Consider the following 22,497-nt stretch of genomic DNA (forward strand, 5'->3'; position numbering starts at 1 on the left):
CCTCTTTCACTTTCATCAAGAGGCTCTTTAGCTCCTCTTCACTTTCTGCCATAAGGGTGGTGTCATCTGCATATCTGAGATGATTGATATTTCTCCCAGCAATCTTGATTCCAGCTTGTGTTTCTTCCAGTCCAGCGTTTCTCATGATGTACTCTGCATAGAAGTTAAATAAGCAGGGTGACCATATACAGCCTTGATGTACTCCTTTTCCTATTTGGAACCAGTCTGTTGTTCCATGTCCAGTTCTAACTGTTACTTCCTGACCTGCATACAGATTTCTCAAGAGGCAGGTCAGGTGGTCTGGTATTCCCATCTCTTTCAGAATTTTCCACAGTTTATTGTGATCCACACAGTCAAAGGCTTTGGCATAGTCAGTAAAGCAGAAATAGATATTTTTCTGGAACTCTCTTGCTTTTTCAATGATCCAGTGGATGTTGGCAATTTGATCTCTGGTTCCTCTGCTTTTTCTAAATCCAGCTTGTCCATCTGAAAGTTCATGGTTCACATATTGCTGAAGCCTGGCTTGGAGGATTTTGAGCATTACTTTACTAACGTGTGAGATGAGTCCAATTGTGTGGTAGTCTGAGCATTCTTTGGCATTGCATTTTTGGGGGATTGGATTGAACACTGACCTTTTCCAGTCCTGTGGCCACTGCTGAGGTTTCCAAGTTTGCTGGCATATTGAGTGCAGCACTTTCACAGCATCATCTTTTAGGATTTGAAATAGCCCAACTGGAATTCCATCACCTCCACTAGCTTTGTTCATAGTGATGCTTCCTAAGGCCCACTTGACTTCGCATTCCAAGATACCTGGCTCTAGGGGAGTGATCACACCATCGTGGTTATCTGGGTCTTTAAGATCTTTTTTGTACAGTTCTTCTGTGTATTTTTGCCACCTCTTCTTAATATCTTCTGCTTCATTAGGTCCATACCATTTCTATCCTTTATCGAGCCCATCTTGGCATGAGGTGTTCCCTTGGTATCTTTAATTTTCTTGAAGAGATCTCTAGTCTTTCCCATTTTGTTTTCTTCTATTTCTTTGCACTGATCACTGGGGATGGCTTTCTTATCTTTACTTTGCAACTATTCTTTGGAACTCTGCATTCAGATGGGTATATCTTTCCTTTTGTCCTTTGCTTTTCACTTTTCTTCTTTTCACAGCTATTTGTAAGGCCTCCTCAGACAGCCATTTTGCTTTTTTGCATTTCTTTGAGTTTCTTTTCCTTTAATGGTTGCACAAGTCCTAAATCTGCTCCTGCGTTTTCATGGGCCAGTCTTGGTGAGCGGTGCTTTCCTGGGGCTTTGTCTGTCTCCTCTCGGGTCTCAGGCTCGCTGGCTCCGTGCTGCGTGCACCCCCCCTTATCTTTCAGGGTCTCTGGGACCTGTCGTAACGCCTCCCTCAGTTCTTGGCGTTTGCTGCTTTATTTTGTCTTGATTAGATTTGCCAGGGCAGTGCTGATCACACTAAGTTTACTAAAGAATGTATATTTGATCAACATTTTACTTTCATTATTTCATTTAATTTACTTGGGGGAAAGTTCTAATTACTATTATTTTTCAAAATTCTTGAGATGGATGTGTGACTCACCAGTTTCCAGCCTTTTCCTATGCTGGTTTGAAAATTGTGTTGATTTTGGCTGCTCAGGTCTTTGTTGCCGCCTGGGCTTCCTCTGTTGCGGAGAGCGGGGGTGCTCTCTGGTCATGCCAAGGGCTCTCCCCGCGGGGGAGCACGGGTGTCAGGAGTTGAGGCTCCAGGCTCCAGAGCGCAGGCTCAGTAGCTGTGGTGCCCGGGCTTAGCTTCCCGGGCCAGGGAGCAAACCTGTCTCCTGCGCTGGCAGGCGGATTCTTCACCACTGAGCCACCAGGAAGTCCAGGCTTTCCCTCTCCTATAGTTTATTTAAAGCTGTAACTTTTCTCTCAACACAGTTTCAGCAAGACAAGGTTTAAATTGTTTTAACTGAGGTAATTGCCTATAACGTCATGTGAGTTTCCGGTGTGCAGTATGGTTACTTTATATTTGAATGTAGCAAATGATCAGCACAGTAAGTCTGTCACCTCACGCAGTTACAGCTTTCGGGGAAGACTTTTAAGGTCTAAGGACAAGGCCTTCCCTGACGTGCAGCCTTCTTGATTGCTGATCAGGCCGCGTATCTGTGTTTCCGTTGGTGCTGCTGCAGAAAGCAGCCTTCCCCCTATTGTGACCACCTGCTGCAGGGCCCAGCCCCAGGGACCTCTGTGCCCCCAGGCTGGGGGCTCGTGAGGGTCCTGATTGTGCCCCTGCTAGACAGAGATGGTGTTCTCACTGGGTGGCCAGGTAGATCTTCCCACTGGTTCATGGGACAGGCCCGGGTGTTGGGGGCCTCCAGCCCACCTTCCCGCAAGCCCTCCCCACGCTGGGCGGCTGCTGCCCTGACTGAAGGTTGAATGACTGGGACCTGCTGTGCCTCCTTTCAGGCTGTGAGTAGCTCCTGCCGAGGACAGCAGAGGCCTGGCACTCATGGTCGGGCTCCACTGCTTTCCTCCTGGCCAGTGGCTGGTGGCCCGGGGCCTCTCACTGGCCGGAACCGGGACCCTTCAAGTGCAGAGTCAGCCTGCCACCCGTGGGTGGGGCATCTTCCCACTCTACCCCCTCCATCCCCCCACGCCCACCCCGCACTGCTCTGGATTCTCTGCAGGCTTTCTGCTTCTTTGCCTAAGCCTAACCCCTTTGTGTTAATAACAGGAAGGGGGTCCCTTCATCCCACAGGCTCCACGGTCAGGCCCAGCTGAGACTTTCTTCGCCCCTAGACTAACACTGATCCATCATAAGCAAATTTTGATCATTAAAAACAAAATTACAGAATAAACTCAGTTAAACCCAGTTTAAGCAAGACGTTGCCAAGACACAGAGCTTGTTGGCTCTTTTCCCCACGTGAGACACAGCACTGACTTTATGCCGTGGGTCCCTGTGAGCAAGACGCTGGAATACCACCGTCTTTCCTGGATGGGTGTTGATGTCTCACGTTTCTTGAAAAACAGCAGAGGCTCCATTTCTTTCACTTCAATGTGGTACATTTCTCAAAAAAAAAAAAAAAAAAGTTGAGGCTCAGATTCACAGGAATGTTTCTCCTATTTTGTCTGTTTCTGCACGTACTGAACGCAACGGCCTCAGGGCCGTGGTGCGAAGCAGGACCCAGGGACCGTCTGGGGTCTGTCTCCCCTTTGCTCCAAACTCCACCCACGTTCCTGCCTCTGGGGGCCGCCCTGTCTGCTCTCAGCTTCCCCTCCCCCGGGTCTCCGCAGGGCGCGGCTGTGGAGGCTCCCACGCGGCCGGGGGCCTGGGCGGGGCTCCCGGGCCAGCTCAGGGGTCCCCGCCACTGGTCAGTGCTTCCCACCATCCGGCTCGTGCGCTGGCTTTTCCCGTTTTCCCGGGGGTTCAGTTCCATCGTTTTCACTCAAACCCTGGTCGGGTCCTCCCCAGGTGGGGCCTGCTCGGCCTGCTGGCCGTGACCCTCCTCTCGTGACGCACCTCTGGTGGGGGGTCGCCCTCCCCTCGAACCTGAGGCCGACTTTTCCTGTGCAGGATGTGTTCTTGTAGCTCGTGGAGAGAATTCCACCTTAGTGAACATTCCAAAAGGTGCACCTTCCGGGCATTTGTACTCACTGCCTCAGTTTCTGGAGCCTTTGTGGGAAACGAGAAGACTGCTTCCCGCCTGTCGGCTTCATCCCAGGAGCTCTGTCTGAGGCCTTGAAGAAGTCCTCACTTGGAAATCCCCACCCATCCATCGATGCCACTTCCTGGTCCAGGAGGCGCCCTGTGACATCCTGCCGTGAACGTGGCCCCCAGGCCCCTGTCCTGCCCTTCCGGGTTCCCAGCCCACGCAGAGATCACTGGGGTCCCACAGCCCCCAACCCGCTTTGAAGCTCCGAGGACATGGACCAAACAGGAAACAGCCGTGGACCGTGGGCCACAGGCAGTGAGCCGAGCCTGCAGCAGGCTTGCCGTGTGAAGACGGAGGGTCTCTGGTGGGGCCAGGCAAGCATGCTGTCTGAGCTGACGCCCCGGGGCCTCTGGGACAGTGGGTGGCAGATGCTGTGAGATGCTGGAAGTCACTTGACTTCTCTGAGCCTGCTCCCTGGGCTTGATGTGGGCTGTTGACAGGTGACGTGTGAAGGGCTCTTGGCCCACGTGTTGGGTTTGGCAGAGCGGGGAGGACAGGTGGGGCGTGGAGTCTGTGGGTGGAGACGGGGTGGGCCCTGGAGGAGGTGGGAAGTGGTCCCCTGTGAACCCTGGAGGGGTGCTTCCTCTGGTGGGTCCTGAGTGGAGGCGGGGGGAGGACGAAGGGAGGAAAGGGAGTCCCTGACCCATCCTGAGGGTGGAGTGGGAGGGCCACTGTCCTCCGTGAAGCCCATGTCTCCTGCACATGCGGGGCTTGCTGGGACCCTGAGCTGAGGGGTTGGAAGGGGCTGCACACCCATGTGGGCCCCCTCCTCCCCCAGGGCGCCCCCCTGCCCTTTATAAACTGTGGAGTGCAGTGCACACTTCTGGCCCCTCGCCCAGCCATGGGCTGCCTCTGCCCTGCAGGTTGATTCTGGCATGTCCACCACATTCTGTCCACTGCGTCTGGCTCGGTTCGTCTCTCTGTTGGCTCTGGGTGGATCCGTCTCTCTATCGGCTCCGGGTGGATCCGTCTCTCTGTCGACTCCAGGTGGTTCTGTCCCTCTCCCTGTGGCCGCGTCGGTCACTGTCTGGGGAGGCCCTGGTGGATGCTGGCGTGGACTGTCCTCTGAGCAGCATGTCAGCAAGGCTTTCCCGATGCCCACACTGGGACCCCCGGGGCCCACCAGCAACACTGATTCTGGCTCCTTTAAGATTTTGATGCTGGTCATCATGAATTTTTGCATCATTTTTTTTTTTCAAACATTGTATCACAACCTTACTCGTCTTGATTACTGAGTGTGGGGGCCTCTGAAATGTTGCCCCGGGCATCTGCTCACCCAGCCCCCCAGGAGCTGGCTGCTTCTGGCCTGTGCTCCTCACTGGCCCCGCCCTCTCGGCCCCCCGGACGCCCCTGCGCCCCGGTCTTGCCCCTGGGGCTCTGGGCTCCTGGCCCCACTGGCCCCTCAAGCTCTGCCCGCTGCTTTGGTCCCCAGGCCTCCCCACCCTCTGCTGCCGTTCCCGCGTGCTCCCCGGGGAGGTCTCGGCATCTGACCAGCCGTGCGAGTTCTCCTGCCTTTGCAGGCCCCCCGGTGCTCGTCCAGGACCCGGTGGTGACTGTGTGGACAGGCCACGCGGAGCCCACTGGCTGTGCCGACGCCAGCAGACCCCAAGGCGCTCCGGGGGCTGGAACGTTCAGAGGTGGCTCAGGGGCTTCTGGAGAAGTCGGGGGGTCAGCAGGGATCTCTTACTGAGCGCCAGCGCTCCCTGCAGTTGCGGGCTAATGCTTCCCGGGCCCCCGGCAGCTGGCTCCCCAACAGCGGACACTCGGGACAGACCTTGATGCTGGGGGTGGACTGCGATGCTGGGGAGAGGGCAGCTGAGGCACCCTGAGGCCCCGCCGGCTGACGCTGTCAGAGCTGCCCTGAGGGGCAGTTAGACAGCGGCCAGGCCAGGGCAAGGGTGCTGCACACGCCCTCTGTGATGGGCATGTACTTGCACACACACTCCCATATACACGTGTACTCTTCTGCACTCACATGTACAACACAGCCCTCTCCATGTATACACGATTCACACACATGCACACACATGTACTCACAAGTACACACACATTCACACATGCATATCTGCACACGTTCACTACTGTGCTCTCATGCATACACTACACACTCAGACGTGCACACACCCACCCAGCTCTCAACAGCACATTCAGAAGCATGTGTTCTCACAGTGTACACACACGTGACATGCACAGACACACGTGTGCACACACCAGTTTGAACAGTGCACAGATGCACTGAGCACACGGGTGCACTCGTGCGAGCTCTCACACGCATGCAGGAGGCACACTCTGGCTCTAGCCCTGCCTGTATGCCCTCACACAGCACTAGGAAGTGGCGACCCAGGGTTAGACCTCAGACAGCGGTCTGCAGCTTTGACCTCTGACTGCGAATCCCCTGGGGGGATCGTCCATGTGGGGTGCCCCCGGAGGTGGCTGTGTCATGGATTTTTATTCCTGGAGAACTTCACTGTGGACTGGGTCACCACACTGCCCAGTGGGCTCGGGAGGCTGGCGCAGCCCAGGGACCCACGAGGTTCACTGGCTGCCATCCAGTCTCTTTGGTCTCAGGGATGAGCCACTCTCTGCTCTGCCGGGGGTGGCAGGGCAGGAGGGCGGGGGATGCCTTCTGGAGGGGCTGGGGGCAGCCTCGTGCCTCCCTGGCCTGCCCTGAGCCGGGCACCGGGGGGCCTGCCCCTCAAGGGACAAAGAGGCTCGCAGATCTATGAACCAGCCTCACAGCACCAACGAGGGCGGCACAGAGCTTCGTCCACGGCTCTGCGTCCACAGTGAGTGCTCGGCGCTGCCCCGGGGCGCTGGTCACGGGGGCCACGGGCAGGCACCAGGCTGGGGGTGGAGACGAGAGCCACCCCGAGGCGGTCATCGGTAGCTTGTCTGGTTGTCTTGTGAGGATGCAGGTACTGAACACCAGGGTCTATTACAAGGTCACTGTTAGGTTTACAAGAACCCCGGGAATCGAGGCCCCTGTGCTGAGATACTGGGCAACCTGCCTGGGACCCTGGGCACGCCTGCCCCTCCCCGCCCCCCCAGCAGGTGTGGGGAAAGAGCTGGTCCTCCTGGACCCCCCCGCCCCCACGCAGATGCTAACAAGCCTGGTGATGAGGCTGCGCAGGGCAAGGAAAGCCTGGCGCTCGGGGGGCTGGAAAACACGTGTGTGCGTGGCTGTGCAGCAGCATGTGCACGTGGGTGGTGTATGTGACACACGCTGTGTGACGGGCATGTAATGTGCACACTGCGTGTGCGCCCATGGTGTGCCGTGCACACGTGTGGCGTGTGCGTGCATTCGGCAGTGCACACATGTGCAGTGCACCCACACACACGTGGGTGTGGGTGTGGGTGCACACATGCACAGGCCCGGGGGGGGAGTCCAGGCTGCGCACACGCTCTCCCCTCGGGCTGTCCAGGCTTCTGCCTCTGCAGGGACCCGGAGCCCCTCCTGTGGGACACGCGGCAGCCGTCACAGAAGGACTTTGGTCATTGACATGTGTCCTCTGAGTTGGGCTTTTCGCCCACATGGAAATGCCAGACCCTCTCTCTCTGTGGCAGGGACTTTATTGTTCCCAAACGCCGTGGTGGGCACGCCCTGGTCCCGACAGTGCCCAGCTTCAGAAGTCAAGTGGACATCAGAGGGTGTGTGGTGGGCGTTTCCAGGGCACAGACCCCTAAGAGGCCCTGCCGGCCCCGGGGGAGGCTGAGGGTCCCCGGAGTGAGGCAGCTGCCCGGGGGCCTGTGACGCTCTCCGGCCCGGGGTGAACAGAGAGCCAGCCTGGGCTGAGGAGCGGGCTGAGTCCTCTGACGCTCCAGACCGACAGGCAGGCTGCCCGCCTCTAAGAACAAACCTTAACGGAACACACACGTCAGGTACTGGGAGGCGGTGGCGGTGCCTCCTGCCGCAGCCAGGGCCATTGAGGCAGCAGGGGTCAGACGGGTGCACGCAGGCACGTAGGGTGGGTCCTCCACCTGGCTGCCGGGGACGCGGCGCTGTGGGCTGGAAGCAGGTGACTGTGGGCAGCTGGTGCTCCTGAGCGCAGGCTCCGTGGAGGCAACCGCGGCCCAGAGCATCTTCCTGCTCATGTCCTTCCCGGGCAGGGGTGAGTGGGGGGGTCTGCCAAGGCTGGGTCGAGAGGCGACCCCCACCCACCCCAGGGGCAGAGGGCTCTGCTTTGGGGCAGTCCCGGCCGCTACACCGTTGTCTCGTTCCTCCAGGGGCCCGTGCGGATGTTGCCTGTGCTGTCCGAGCCGAAGGGGGCAGCATCCCGCACGTCGCCCTTGAGCAGCCCGTTCTGGCCGGGGCCACCGAAGGGCAGCGACTGTGTCCGGCGGAGCATCTCCAGGCGCGCTGGGCCGCGGGCCGCCTCCCTGCCGGGCCGCGGCGGACAGCTGTACAGCACGGGGCTGGGGGCGCCGCTCTCGGGCTGGTTGACCAGGGGGAAGGGGTCGCCCTGGGCACAGCAGGCCAGCGCGTGAGGGCCCACGGGGCCCTCTAGTGAGCTGGGCGGGCTTTCTGAGCGCGAGCTGTTCGGGCTGCCGTCCAGGCTGGACGGGATGTGGTAGGCGTACTGCTCGGCCGCGGCCGCCCGGTGCCGGCTGAAGTAGTTCGGCTTAGTTCTGCCCTGGACACACGTGTGCAGGTGTGTGTCGTGCTCGAAGGCGTCCCCCGCGTGCACGTGGGCTGCTTCCTCCGTGAGCTGCTCGCAGTGCATCTGGGCACAGCAGGGCGTGGCTGGCGACAGGCAGCTGACGTGGCCTTGGCTGGCCTGCAGGTTGGTCATCTTGCAGTGGCTGGCGGATGGGTGGCTGAAGCCCAACGCCTTGCCAGGACAAGGCGAGTCCTGCAGGCAGGCCACGTGGCCCAGCGCGTCCCCGTTGGCGTCGAGGGCAGGGCGGGCGCTGAGCGTCGCAGGGTGGGGGTCCCGGCGGGCGGGGCAGCAAGACCACCAGCAGTGCCACACGTCATCGCGCTTGGCACAGTGGTGGATGAGCACGAAGAGCCCCAGGGTCACGCAGAAGGCGCCGTACAGGCAGCTGAAGACCATGTCCAGGAAGTTGCCCTGCGACACGGCCAGCGCCCCGAAGGCCCACGTGGCCGCGAACAGGAAGAGCGTGAAGGCGGCGGCCCGCAGCTGGGCCCGGAACGAGTGCTCGTTCTGCAGCAGCGAGGCGGCCCGGCCGTCGGGGGCGGGCGGCGCGGCCCCCTGGGTCCCAGGGCCACCCTCGGGGCCTGCCAGCCGCTGCTGCTCCTCCGTCCGCTCCCTGAGCTCGTACCTGCGCTCTGGGTGGCGCCGCAGCTGGACGTAGGTGCCAAGGAAGTACACGCAGGTGACGAGGGCGATGAAGGCCACCGGCCCATAGAAGGCGCCCAGGCTGGGTTCCCAGGCCATCCAGCAGCTGCGGGGGAGAGGGGGTGAGCAAGGGGGCGCTCCGGGCAGCCTGCTGGGTTGGAGCAGGGCTCACTGTCTCCCCGTGGTCACGTGATAAGGAGACACCAGCATGGCTGGGCCGGGGTGGGGGCGCAGGCGGGACACAGCGGGGCCCCAGGGAGGGCCCAGGAGGCGCTGGGCGCCCGAGAGCAGGACTTGGGGCTTCGCCCCCCAGGGCAGCTGTGGGAGAAGCGCGGGGGTCGGATGGCTTTCTGGCCCCCCAGGAGGCTCTGCTGAGGAGGGCGGAGGGACCAATGGGGCAGCCCAGGGGACCAGCCCCACAGCCTTCGACCCACAGAGGTCACCGCCGGGGTGGAGCTGACAGGCGGCCCCACCCTGCAGGGCCATCGGGGCGAAGGGCCCCACCCCGCCCGCCGGCCAGAAAGGCCTCCGGCAGGCCGGGAGTGCTGGAGGGCGCGGGGCTGGGGCGGGAGTGGGGCGGGGGCGGGGGCGGGGCGGGGCTTGGGAGGGGCGGGGCGGAGCGGGGCTGGGCTGGGGCTGGGCTGGGCTGGGCTGGGGCGGGGCTGGGGCGGGGCTGGGGCGGGGCTGGGCGGGGGCGGGAGTGGGGAGCGAGGCGGGGCTGGGGCGGGGCTGGGGCGGGGCGGGGCTGGGGCGGGGGCGGGGCGGGGCTGGGGCGGGGGCGGGGCGGGGCTGGGCGGGGGCGGGAGTGGGGAGCGAGGCGGGGCTGGGGCGGGGCTGGGGCGGGGCGGGGCGGGGCTGGGGCGGGGCGGGGCGGGGCGAGGCGGGGCTGGGCGGGGCGGGGGCTGGGCGGGGGCGGGGGCGGGGCGGGGCGGGGGCGGGGGCGGGGCGGGGCGGGGGCGGGGGCGGGGGCGGGGCGGGGCGGGGCAGATGGCCGCGCGGCGGAAGGCTCTGTCGGCCGTCTGGGCCCCGCACGCGGCTGGGGCCGCTCAGCCGTCTTGGGCAGTCCTTCGCACCCCCTACCAGGCCCTCCCTGTGCGGCCAAACCAGCCCGTAGAGCGGGCGGGGTTGTGGCGGCGCCCGAGCCGGGGGAGGCGGCTCTGGGCCCCTGGGAGGCGCGCGGGGGACTGCGGCCCATCCTGCGGCCCCGCGGGGCGCCCGGTACTCACTACGCCGCATCCTCGGCCTCCATCCCGTAGTTCCTGATATTCGTGGCGGCCGTGACGCCGCAGATGACCAGGGGGGCCCCGCCGCCGACGAGGTAGAACCTGCGGGGCAGGGGGCGCTCACTGCCCTCGGGGCCCCCGCACCCCAGGGCAGCCCCGCTCCCTGCGCCGCCCGCGGGCAGGTCAGGGGGAGGCCCTGCTCTCCGCTGTCCACGCGGCAGCCGCCCGGCTTGACTGAAGAGCGCTGCCGCTGTCCGGCCGGACCTGGCCTCCCCCATGCCGCAGCCCCCACACCCCCTCCCCACGGCCCTCCCCGCGGCCCTCCCCACGCCCCTCCCCCACTCATGTCCCCCATACCCCCCACATGTCCCGCGTGTCCCCTCCCCATGTCCCCTCCCCCATGTCCTCCATGCCCCACGCCCCTCCCCCACCGCCATGCCCCTCCCCCATGTCCCCCGTGCCCCCTCTGCTCCCACACACCCCGTCCACGTGTCCTCCCTTCGCCTCTCTGCCCGCACAGAGATGACCCTGGCCCGGCCCAGCGCGTGTGTCTGGGGGCGGGCGGGCGGGCGGCGCCCTGGTTCAGCAAGAACAGAAGGACGTGAAGGCCCTGGGCGGCGGTAGGCCGCGGTGGATGGGCGAGGCCGCGCACCCCGGCGGACGGCCTGGCGCTGCGGTGGGTGCTTGCTCAGGTGCCCCCCTTGGGCGCAGGTGTCCCTGGGCAGCGCTGGACGCTCTCAGCAGGTGCCCGCCGAGTCGCCCTCCGCCGGGGTCCAGGCCACACCTGTCGGCAGTGTCAGTGACCCACGGGTGCGTGCGCTGGCCAGACGCCTCGGGAGGAAGCGCTCGGAGCCGCAGTTCCTCGAGCCTGGCAGCCGAGTCTTCTGCGGCCTGGGGCAGGTTCTGGCGTGTGACCCTTCCGGAGGTGCAGGGACTCATCCGGGTAGGTCCTACCTGCGGGGCTTTGGCCAACAGCTCCTCCCAAGGATGCTGCCCCACGTGGGATCCTGGGGGTGTGAGCGTGGGTGCTTGGCCATAAGTATGTGGCTGTCACACACATGCAGAGGGCAGCCTTGGGGAAGCCCGGGGGACAGCGCGGGACGACCCCCACAAGAGATGCCATTCTCAGGATGCCACAAGCACCCACATCACTTCGACAGCACCAGGCCCCCAGTGCCAGGAACAACTCCGGGTCCACGGAGGAGAGCCGGGAGACCTGCACACAGTTACCCCGGTGATGGCCGGGCCTCTGCGCCCCCAGAAAGTCTGCTCCAGAAGAAAGGGCAAAGGAAAACACGTCCCAGACAGAGACGAAGCCCGGAAGGGCCCTTGTCAGCTGACCTACACTTCAGGAAATGCCAGATGAAAGCTTCCAGGCTGGAGGCGCACTGCACAAATAGGGGCTTGGAGGAACGGAGGCCGCACTGAGTATTTGGGTGAAGAGAAAACATCCTGTTTCCTCCTAGCTTCTCTAACATACATATTACTGATGAAAGAAAGACCTTAACACTGCCTGTGGAGTTTGCAGGACTTCCTGATGATGGCTCAGACGGTGAAGCGTCTGCTTACAACGCTGGAGACCCGGGTTCAGTCCCTGGGTGGGGAAGATCCCCTGGAGGAGGAAATGGCAACCCACTCCAGTATTCTTGCCTGGAAAATCCCATGGACAGGAGCCTGGTGGGCTGCAGTCCACGGGATGGCAAAGAGTTGGACATGACTGAGCAACTTCACTTTCACTTGTGGAGTTTACAGTATATGTGGGGCAACATTGATGATGTCTGTAGCAGAAAGAGTGGGGGGCACAGGGTCGCAAAGTTTCTAATTCTCATGGTTTTTACATGGAATAGTGTGACTTTTAAACTAGAGAGATGTGAAAAGGTTGTGGTCACCCCTAAAGCAGCCATGAAAAGTAATAAGCAAAAAACTAATAGATAAAATGAAATATTAAAAATAACTCAAAAGAAAAAATAAAAAAGGAAAGGAGGAACAGAAGAAAAAAAAGAGAAAAAGTAAAAACAGAAAACAGAAAAATGGAGACAAAATCAAAATGCCACTAAATTTTAATGGATTAAGCATTTCAGTTCAAAGGCAGCGATCATCAGAATACATCAATACCAGCAAAAAACCAAGACCCTGTTATATGCTGTCTACAATAGGAGAAAACATTTTAAATAAAAAGATATACAGTGGCTGAAAATTAACGGATGGATAAAGCTATCCACACAAACTGACTCTAAGAGGCCAGAGTGGCTGCGTTAATACAGGACAAAATAAACTTTAAGAAAAGACAGAAAGGACAGCATTTCATAATGACATCCATGTTGGTTCGTAGGAAGACATGTAAACTGTAAATGTGGGGGGCCAGAGGGAAGATTCAAAATATGCGAAGCAAAAATGGACAGAAATAATTAAAGGGAGAAATAATTCCAAAATCACAGCTGGAGTTTTGAACTCCTCTCTCTTAGCAACTGATGGGACAAGCAGGCAAAAAGTTAATAAATAGAAGATCTGAACAGTAACATTAATCATGTTTCCCTAATGTTCGTTCTTTCTAGAAAATCATACCCCAAAATTGCACAGCACGAATTCTTTTCAAATGCACACCATCTATTAATCATTGCAGATGATATGATGCTTCATAAAGCAAGTGCTGATAAGTTTAAAAGCATTTAAATCATACAGAGTATATTCTCTGAGATCAAAATGAGACTAAATTAGAAATTAATAGCAATAAGGTAACTAAGAAAACCACACATATCTGAAAAATGAGATGTTATACTGCTAAATAATTCATGGATGAAAGACGAAATTATAAGGAAATCTGGAAAATATGTTACCAAAGTGAGAAAGAAAGCTCAGTATAATATTTCTGGGATGCAGCTAAAGCTGGGCTTAGAGGGTTACTCACAGCTGTGAACACTCCCATGAGAAAAAAAGCAAGATTTGAAGTCCAGCGACTAAAGATCCCACCTCAACAGGGCAGAAAAATAAAAGAGCAAAGTGAACTCAGAGTAACCAGGAGGAAAGAGATGATAAAAACAGGGGCGGAAATAAATGAAAAAAGAAAACAAAACCAAAGTCCAACAAGAGCCCACTGCACAGCACAGGAACGCCTGCTCAGCGCGACGCGGCAGCCTGGGCGGGAGGAGGGCGGGGGAGGACGGCCGCCTGTGTGTGCGGCCAGGGCCAACGTCAGGGTCAGCTGGCGTGGGTGGGCAGGAGGTGGCACGAGCGATGTCGACCTTTTAGCGGTCAGTGAGCTAAGTGGACGAGAATGGGTGAGTCTGACTCAGATGACCTCCTGTGGGAATTCCCAGGTGGCACTAGTGGTAGAGACCTGCCTGGCAGTGCAGGGGAGGCACGAGGTGTGGGTTTCAGCCCTGGGTGGGGAGGATCTGAAGTGGGAAAGGGCAACCCACCCCAGTATTCTTGCCTGGAGAATCTCATGGCCAGAGGAACCTAGGGGCTACAGTCCATAGCGTCACAAAGAGTCAGACACACTGAAGTGACTTAGCATGCTCTGTGGGCAAGAATCCCTTAGATGAAATGGAATAGCCCTCATAGTCCACAAAAGGGTGGAAATACAATACTTTGGTGCAACCTCAAAAACAACAGAATGATCTCTGTTCATTTCCAAGGCAAACCATTCAACATCACAGTAATCCAAGTCTATGCCCCACCCACTAATGCCGAAGAAGCTGACGTTGAACAGTTCTGTGAAGACCTACAAGACCTAGAGCTAACACCAAAAAAAAAAAAAAAAGATGTCATTTTCATCATAGTAGGTTGGAATGCAAAAGTAGGAAGTCAAGAGATACCTGGAGTAACAGGCAGGTTTGGCCTTGGAGTACAAGCAGGGCAAAGGCTGATAGAGTTTTGCCAAGAGAATGCACTGGTCATAGAAAACACCCTCTTCCAACAACACAAGAGAAGAGTCTACACGTGGGCGTCACCGGATGGTCAACACCGAAATCAGACTACCTTCTTTGCAGCCAAAGATGGAGAAGCTCTATACAGTCAGGAGAAACAAGACTGGGAGCTGACTGTGGCTCAGATCATGAACTCCTTCTTGCCAAATTCAGACTCAAATTGAAGAAAGTAGGGAAAACCACTAGACCATTCAGGTATGACCTGAATCAAATCCCTTGTGATCATACAGCTTATACAGGGAAGGTGACAAATAGGTTCAAGGGATTAGATCTGGTGTAGACAAAGTGCCTGAAGAACTGTGGACAGAGGTTTGTAATGCTGTACAGCAGACAGTGACCAAAACCACCCCGAAGAAAAAGAAATTCGAGAAGGTAAAGTGGTTGTCTGAGGGGACCTTATAAATGCCTGAGAAAAGAAGAGAAGTGAAAGGCAAGGGAGAAAGGGAACGATATATCCAACTGAGCGCAGAGTTCCTGAACAGCAGGGAGAGACAAGAAAGCCTTCTTAAGTGAACAATGCAAAGAAATAGAGGAAAACAACAGAGTGGGAAAGACTAGAGATCTCTTCAAGAAAATTAGAGATAGCAAGGGAACATTTCATGCAAAGATGGGCTCGATAAAGGACAGTAATGGTATGGACCTAACAGAAGCAGCAAATACTAAGAGGCGGCAAGAATACACAGAAGAACTGTACAAGAAAGGTCTTAATGACCCCGATAACCGCGATGGTGTAATCACTCATCTAGAGCCAGACATCTTGGAGTGTGAAGTCATGTGGGCCTTAGGAAGCATCACTATAAACAAAGCTAGTGGAGGTGATGGAATTCCAGCTGAGCTATTTCAAATCCTAAAAGATGCTGCTGTTAAAGTGCTGCACTCAATATGCCAGCACATTTGGAAAACTCAGCAGTGGCCACAGGACTGGAAAAGGTGTTTTCATGCCAATCCCAAAGAAAGGCAACAGTTAGAACTGGACAGGGAACAAAGCACTGGTTCAAACTTTGGAAACCAGCATGTCAGAGCCATACACTGTCACCTGCTAATTTAGCTTACATGCAGCGCACGTTATGCGAAACGCTGGGCTGGAGGCAGCGCAAGCTGGAATCAAGACTTCAGGGAGAAGTGCCAACAGCCTGAGACGTGCAGATGGCGCCCCTCTAATGGCAGAAAGTGAAGAGGAGCTGAAGAGCCTCTTGATGAGGCTGAAAGAAGAGGGCGAAAAAGTTGGCTTAAAGCTCAACACAAAAAACTACGATCATGGCATCTGGTCCCAACTGCGGTGCTGGAGAACTCTTGACAGTCCCTTGGACTGCAGGGAGGTCCAACCAGTCCATCCCAAAGGAAATCAATCCTGAATATTCATTGGAAGGACTGGTGCTAAAGCTGCAGCTCCAATACTTTGGCCACCTGATTCGAAGAACTGACTCATTGGAAAAGACCCTGATGCTGGGAAAGATTGAAGGCGGGAGGAGAAGAGGGCGACAGAGGATGAGGTGGTTGGACGGCATCGCCCACTCGACGGACACATTGCTGTCAGTCACCCAGTCCCGTCTGACTCTCAGCAGCCTCTCCAACTGCTGCGCCCCAGGCTGACCTGCCCTTCACCGCCCTTCACCATCTCCTGGGGTTCGCTCAGACAAGGGACATGAGTTTGAGCAAACTCTGGGCTTTCCTGGTGGCTCAGATGGTGAAGAATCCGTGTGCAATGAGGGAGACCCAGGTTCGATCCCTGGGTCAGGAAGATCCCCTGGAGAAGGGCATAACTACCCATTCCCGTATTCTTGCCTGGAGAATCCCATGGACAGAGGAGCCTGGTGGGCGACAGTCCAAAGGGTCGCAGAGTCAGACGCGACTCAGTGACTGAACAACAACAAGAAGCCAGTCTGTCCCCGGACGGTGAGGGGGTGAAGGTCCCCTAGGGTCAGGCAGGGGCAAGGTGACCGTGCCTCTGGGCCTCTGAGCATCTCCCGGATGCCAGCACGTGACGAGGAAGCAGAGGAACAAAGGTGCCAGTGAGAATGCCGTCGATGCCCTTCCGTCCGCAGGCGCCCCGACTGGCTCCCCGAAAACTGCTACGGCGGCTCCAAGACAACAGCTTGGAAGCAGGAGCGAGTCTAGACGGCTGCCAGCCTATCGCACAGAGACCAGTCACCAGCTTATAAAGATCAGTCACCAGCTTATCACAGACATCAGTCACCAGCTTATTGCACAGACCAGTCACCAGCTTATCACAGAGACCGGTCACCAGCTTAGCAGAGATCAGTCACCAGCTTATCAGAGAGACCCATCACCAGCTTATCAGAGACCGGTCACCAGCTTATCGCAGAGACCGGTCACCAGCTTATCGCAGAGATCGGTCACCAGCTTAGCAGAGATCGGTCACCAGCTTATCGCAGAGATCGGTCACCAGCTTATCAGAGATCGGTCACCAGCTTATCAGAGACCGGTCACCAGCTTATCAGAGATCAGTCACCAGCTTATCGCAGAGACCAGTCACCAGCATATCACAGTCACGGGGGAGACAAAAGTGCTGTTTGCAGTGACATCAGGTCAAAGCCTTTGACTGTGTGGATCACAATAAACTGTGGAAAATTCTGAAAGAGATGGGAATACCAGACCACCTAACCTGCCTCTTGAGAAATCTGTATGCAGGTCAGGAAGCAATAGTTAGAACTGGACATGGAACAACAGACTGGTTCCAAATAGGAAAAGGAGTACGTCAAGGCTGTATATTGTCACCCTGCTTATTGAACTTCTATGCAGAGTACATCATGAGAAACGCTGGACTGGAAGAAACACAAGCTGGAATCAAGATTGCCAGGAGAATTAGCAATCACCTCAGATATGCAGATGACACCACCCTTATGGCAGAAAGTGAAGAGGAGCTAAAAAGCCTCTTGATGAAAGAGGAGAGTGAAAAAGTTGGCTTAAAGCTCAACATTCAGAAAATGAAGATCATGGCATCCGGTCCCATCACTTCATGGGAAATAGATGGGGAAACAGTAGAAACAGTGTCAGACTTTATTTTTTTGGGCTCCAGAATCACTGCAGATTGTGACTGCAGCCATGAAATTAAAAGACGCTTACTCCTTGGAAGGAAAGTTATGACCAACCTAGATAGTATATTCAAAAGCAGAGACATTACTTTGCTGACTAAGGTCCGTCTAGTCAAGGCTATGGTTTTCCCTGTGGTCATGTATGGATGTGAGAGTTGGACTGTGAAGAAGGCTGAGCGCCGAAGAATTGATGCTTTTGAATTGTGGTGTTGGAGAAGACTCTTGAGAGTCCCTTGGACTGCAGGAGATCCAACCAGTCCATTCTGAAGATCAGCCCTGGGATTTCTTTGGAAGGAATGATGCTAAAGCTGAAAGTCCAGTACTTTGGCCACCTCATGCGAAGAGTCGACTCATTGGAAAAGACTCTGATGCTGGGAGGGATTGGGGGCAGGAGGAGAAGGGGACGACTGAGGATGAGATGGCTGGATGGCATCAAGGACTCGATGGACGTGAGTCTGAGTGAACTCTGGGAGATGGCGATGGACAGGGAGGCCTGGCATGCTGCGATTCATGGGGTCGCAAGGAGTCAGACATGACTGAGCGACTGAACTGAACTCAGGTCAAAACCCTGGAGGCTCTTTTTTCTAAACTGAAAATTTATATGGGGGCTTCCCTGGTGGTCTAGTGGGTAAGAGTCTGCCTGTCAATGCAGGGGACATGTGTTCAGTCCCTTATCTGGGATGATCCCGTGTGCTTCGGAGCAAAGAAGCCTCCGCATGGCGGCTAAGCGCACCCGCCTGGAGCCCACGCCCCACAAGAGGCCATTGCACCACACCTAGGGAGCAGCCCCGCCCGCCACAGCTAGGGAAAGGCTGTGTGCACAGCGGTGAAGACCCACTGGAGCCAAAAATAGGATAAAATAAAAAATAAATAAATTTTAAAAATAACTTATATGGAAACATTAAGGGCTCGGGCTATCTGAAAAGCAGGCAGCGTGCCACACCCCCGACTGCAGGGACGGACCCTGACGTCCAGCATCGGGACCAGAAGGAAGGCTGACAGCAGGCGGGGCTGCTCAGTTCTGCCCCATCAGGCTGGCGAGGGGTCTCCCGTGGAGACAGCAGCTAAGCACGGCCCCTCTGCTGGGAGCCTCCCTTCCTGGGGCAAGGCTGGGGCTCCTCACAGGAAGACAGACCGCCTGGCAGGGGCCTGTGGAGGCGGCACTTTCAGCCTGGTGACAAGCAGTGACGGGAGATAAGCCCCCAGCCCCGGCCTGGGCCGGGCCCCCCGTCGCTGCCTGTAGCCCCTCCGGGCCTGCTCCCACCTGGACGTCCCACTGTCCCTCTCCTGAGCATGGTCCCTCCCATTGCTCTGTTGCCTGCAGCTCCAGGTCCAGCCTTACCCCACCGTCGTGTGATGCCCCCCAATCCGCTGCCCGCCTGGCATGACTGTCTGCACACGGTCTGTGCTGCTGCAGGGCAGCTGCCGTCTGCAGGTGAAGGCGCCGCGGTGGGGCAGGGCCCACTCTGGCCCAAGCTCCTCCGGCCATGAGCTTCGAGGGCCTCCTCTTGGGCCCTGGGTGTGAGCACGGGCCACGAGACCAGCCTGGAGGGAAGGAAAAGGGCAGCGACGGGCCCTGAACAGGCCAGATTCGCAGGATCTGCCGCAGGCCAGCGGGGCCCGGCCGACCGAGGTGGGACCACCCTGGTCCCACCTGGGGGCCGGACGCTGGAGCTGCCCCCACCGGGCGGGGCTGCGCAAAGGAGGGGCCTCAGCAGACCCCTCGGGCTCCAGCTCAGCGCCCACAGGGGCCATGCCAGGCCAGACGGAGCTCCAGGGACAACGGCCGGGCGGCCTCAGGGTGTGGGGAGGCCTCAAGGGAGCCAGTTCTGCTCTGGGCACACAGCAAAGGGACCCGCCTGCCGGACCCCCCGCCCCCTCCACTGCCCCCGTACCACATCCCCCAATGCCGCACTGGGCCCAGCATGCCGACAGGTCCACGGAGGAAGCCCTGGGTTTCAATGAAGAGGCTCCTTCAGCACGTGGTGAGGTGACGTTGCAAGCGTGCAAGGGGCCTCTGCTCAAGTGTGCAACCCACAGCGGGCCCAGGGCCCAGAGCCCCTCAGAGGACCCCAGCCACCCAGGGACAGCTCACCAGGAGACCCCGCTGCCGGCCTCACCTTGGGCAGGTCGGTGACCCCTCCTCTCCCTTCCCCGGCACTGCCCATGGGTCCAGATGGGTCCCCCAGCTCGCCCAGGAGGAGACCCAACCCAGCGGGGGTCCGGAGCGCTGGGCGGGCTTGGCCTGCCTTCCCCCAAGGTGGACAGTACCCCCAGCCCCCTGGGAGGGGCTGCCGCCTGGGCCAGACTGTGCCCTGGCCCTGGGGTCCTGCAGGTGGGCTCTCACAGCCTCTCCGCCGCCCCTGGTCGGGCCCCTGCAGCCCGCCGCCTCCCCCTCTGCGGGGAGCCTCGCCCTTCTCCGGTGGTTCGGCTCCGCGTCCAGCACCTGCGGGACGGCGGCCGGCAGAGGGCGCTGGAGGCCCGGGGCGCTGTCCTCGCGGCAGCCGCCTGGCGCCCGGGCCGGTGCGAGGCCCTGCCCGGCCCCCGCCGCCCCCGCGGACCCTCCTGCTCCGCCTCAGCTCCCGCCCCCAGTGGACCCCCGCCCGGCCGCCCCAGTGAGGGCGTGACCCCAGGGCCGGGGCGGCGCTGCAAGAAGCGGGAGCGTGGAAGCCCGGGTCAACCCTGGGGGCTCCGGGAGGGCCCGGCCCACGCGCCTGGGTTAGCCCGCTGGCTGGTTTCGCATTCCAGCGCTGGACTGCGTATGATACATTTGCCTCCTGCTAACTGTCTGACTGACCGTCGTGTCTGACTCTTTGCGACCCCACCGACGGCAGCCCGCCAGGCTCCTCTGTCCATGGGATTCTCGAGGCAAGAATGCTGGGGTGGGTTGCCATGCTCTCCTCTGGGGGATCTTCCTGACCAGGGGCAGACCCGGGGCTCTTCTCCTGTGTTGGTAAGGGGGTTCTTAACCACCAGCGCCACCTGGGAGGCCCCGACGATAAATTAATGGCATTTCAACTTGTTCCAATAGGAGCAGGAAACTAACCTGGTTCCCAAGCTCACACTACCCAGAAAGTCATGTCCCAGCAGAAAGCACAGAATTGTAAGTGGAATCACAGGGCGGAACCTGCGAGGCACGTCACCGAGAAGGGTGGGTTTGTAGGGGGTGCAGTGTTGGCGCCCAGGCTCCTGCTTCCGGCTGGGGGAGTCGGAAGGACACCTGTGACAGGTGATGCGGGGACCTGCCTACCGAGTCCTACAGCAGCGGAAGGACGGACGGATGGACAGACGGCCCAGAGGGGGACGGGAGGAGGCTGGGTGCTCAGCGGGGAGCGCAGATGGGACCCCAGAGCCCCTGCTCCCAGGAAAGATGAGCAAAACCTGGGAGGGTGGTGGGGTCACACCCCACCCCCCCCCACCAGGAGCAGCGTGACTACAGCGCCTGGCCACTTATCCGCACCACGCAGCCAGATGGTGACACAGTTTCAGACACGGGTCTGGAAAGCACGCTGGGCAGTGAAATAAACCTGATAAAAATATAAAATGAGCGAGTCCATGTGTATACGGCCCCAAATCAGTGCAGACAAATTTGGGTAAAACTATAAAAAAAGGCGATAGAAGTCATGAGTCAGGACGGGGGTGGGGCATGGCCGAGTTTCCTGCAGAGGAGGCTTCTGTTTCTTCCTTTGAAGGGCACAGGACTGTTTCATAAACCTGCATTGATGTTTTAGGCTTTTGGGGGGGTATAAATGTTCTATTTCTCCAAAAAAAAAAGCTTTTTTAAAAAGAGGAAGGACCAGCCCTCCCCACCCAGAGCCTGGGGTGGAGGGTGAAGGTTCCGGCAGCTCTGCCCACCCGCTCAGGCCCCTGCCCGCCCTCTGTTCTGTCTTCAGGGCCTGGGGCCTGCTCTGCACGCTCCCCTGGCTGCTGACTGGAGCCCACGTGCAGTCAGGGTGCACCGCTCCCGGGACAGGGAGCCCTGGTCGGTGGGTGCAAGGCCCAGGTGGAGGGTGTTGTCCCTGCCGAGGCCCCTGGGCCCTGTGTGGGCATGCGTGGTGCCCGCCAGGAGTCCCTGTGGGTGTCGGCCAGCTCCACAAGCCCCAGCCGCCCTGGAGGCCTCACAGAGGGGGCTCCAGCGACCTCTGGGTGCTGGGGTTTTCTGACTGTGACCCACGGGCCCTGTCTGCTCCAGCTTCAGTGTTCAAGTGGGGCATCTGTTTACCGACCTCGCATCCTGAGTTTAGGGCCCCTGGGAAACTTGACTTTGAAATCCCAGCAACCGCCCCCGGTGCCTGTCTTGTGTCAGCTGAGCTGGGCAGGCCCTCTTTCCAGGTCACGGAGCCCATGCTTCCCTGACTGTCCGAGGGGCCACAGGAGAGGACAGAGGACTGCAGAGGCCAGATTCTCCCGCCACGGCTCAGCGACCGGAAGGGACCAGCAGGGGGAGATGCCCACAGCAAGAACCCGGGAGGAGAAGCCGCGTCAGGCTGTGAGGAAGGACCCGAGGGCCTGCTGGCCACTCTGTCCACTGTCCAGGCCAGGCAGGCCCGCCCCCAGGATGGCCTGAGGAGCTGCCATCAGCTGGCAGACGCCGGCTGGTCCATGCCCTTGTGGAGCCTGGGTCACTGTGGATGAGATCCGCTGACGTGAACGGAGGGGTTGCTGCTCCTGGGCCCTCGTATCCTCGAGGAAGGGGGGCTTCACTTGGAGGAGGGGTGGGCTGGAGACCTGGAGCAACCCAGGGCAGCCGGCAGCAGCTGGAGGCCGGATGAGGATGAGCTATGGACCTGCCTGGGCGCACGCCTTCAGCCCCGGAGTCTGACCCGGAGGGCACTCCCCCTCTGGGCCCAGTTAGTGCTCCTAGTGTCGGTCAGGACTTCGAAACCCGAGAGATCAGGTCAGTGATTTCAGCTCGGGTGAAAGAGCCATCCATGTCCATCACCCGAGTATGCGGCTTTGAGAGCCACCGACGTGCCTCTGAGATGCAGACCCTCACGTCCAGCTCGCACTGGCCGGCGGTGGGCAGAGGAGGGTGAAACCCTCAGGAACTTGACGCCTGGAGAAGAGCTGGTGGACGAAGGCCTGGGCCGTGTGAGGTGCAGAGGACGCCTGTCTGAGCCCCGACCAGCCGTGACGGTGCTCCAGGACAGGCCGTGAAGGTGCTCCAGGACAGGCTTCTGTTCAGAACATGGTGCTGATTTAGTCGCTCAGTTGTGTCCGACTGACTCTTGGGAGCGTAGCCCGAAGGCTCCTCTGTCCGTGGGACTTCCCAGGCAAGAACACTGGGG

General features: G+C 58.7%; 1 protein-coding gene across 1 annotated transcript in view; it reads right to left on the reverse strand.

Moving 5' to 3' along the window:
• The window catches only part of ADGRA1 (adhesion G protein-coupled receptor A1), a 35,973-nt gene continuing 20,727 nt past the window's right edge, over window positions 7,252-22,497 (reverse strand). Inside the window, exons 6-7 of the mRNA XM_018041698.1 lie at window positions 10,228-10,326; window positions 7,252-9,107 (exon numbers count right to left, since the gene is read on the reverse strand). Of these exons, the coding sequence (XP_017897187.1) occupies window positions 7,901-9,107; window positions 10,228-10,326 (1,306 nt within the window). The 3' untranslated portion in view covers window positions 7,252-7,900. The remainder of the gene's footprint in view (window positions 9,108-10,227; window positions 10,327-22,497) is intronic.

Source organism: Capra hircus, chromosome 26 (genome assembly GCF_001704415.2).
Source record: "Capra hircus breed San Clemente chromosome 26, ASM170441v1, whole genome shotgun sequence".
NCBI lineage: Eukaryota > Metazoa > Chordata > Mammalia > Artiodactyla > Bovidae > Capra > Capra hircus.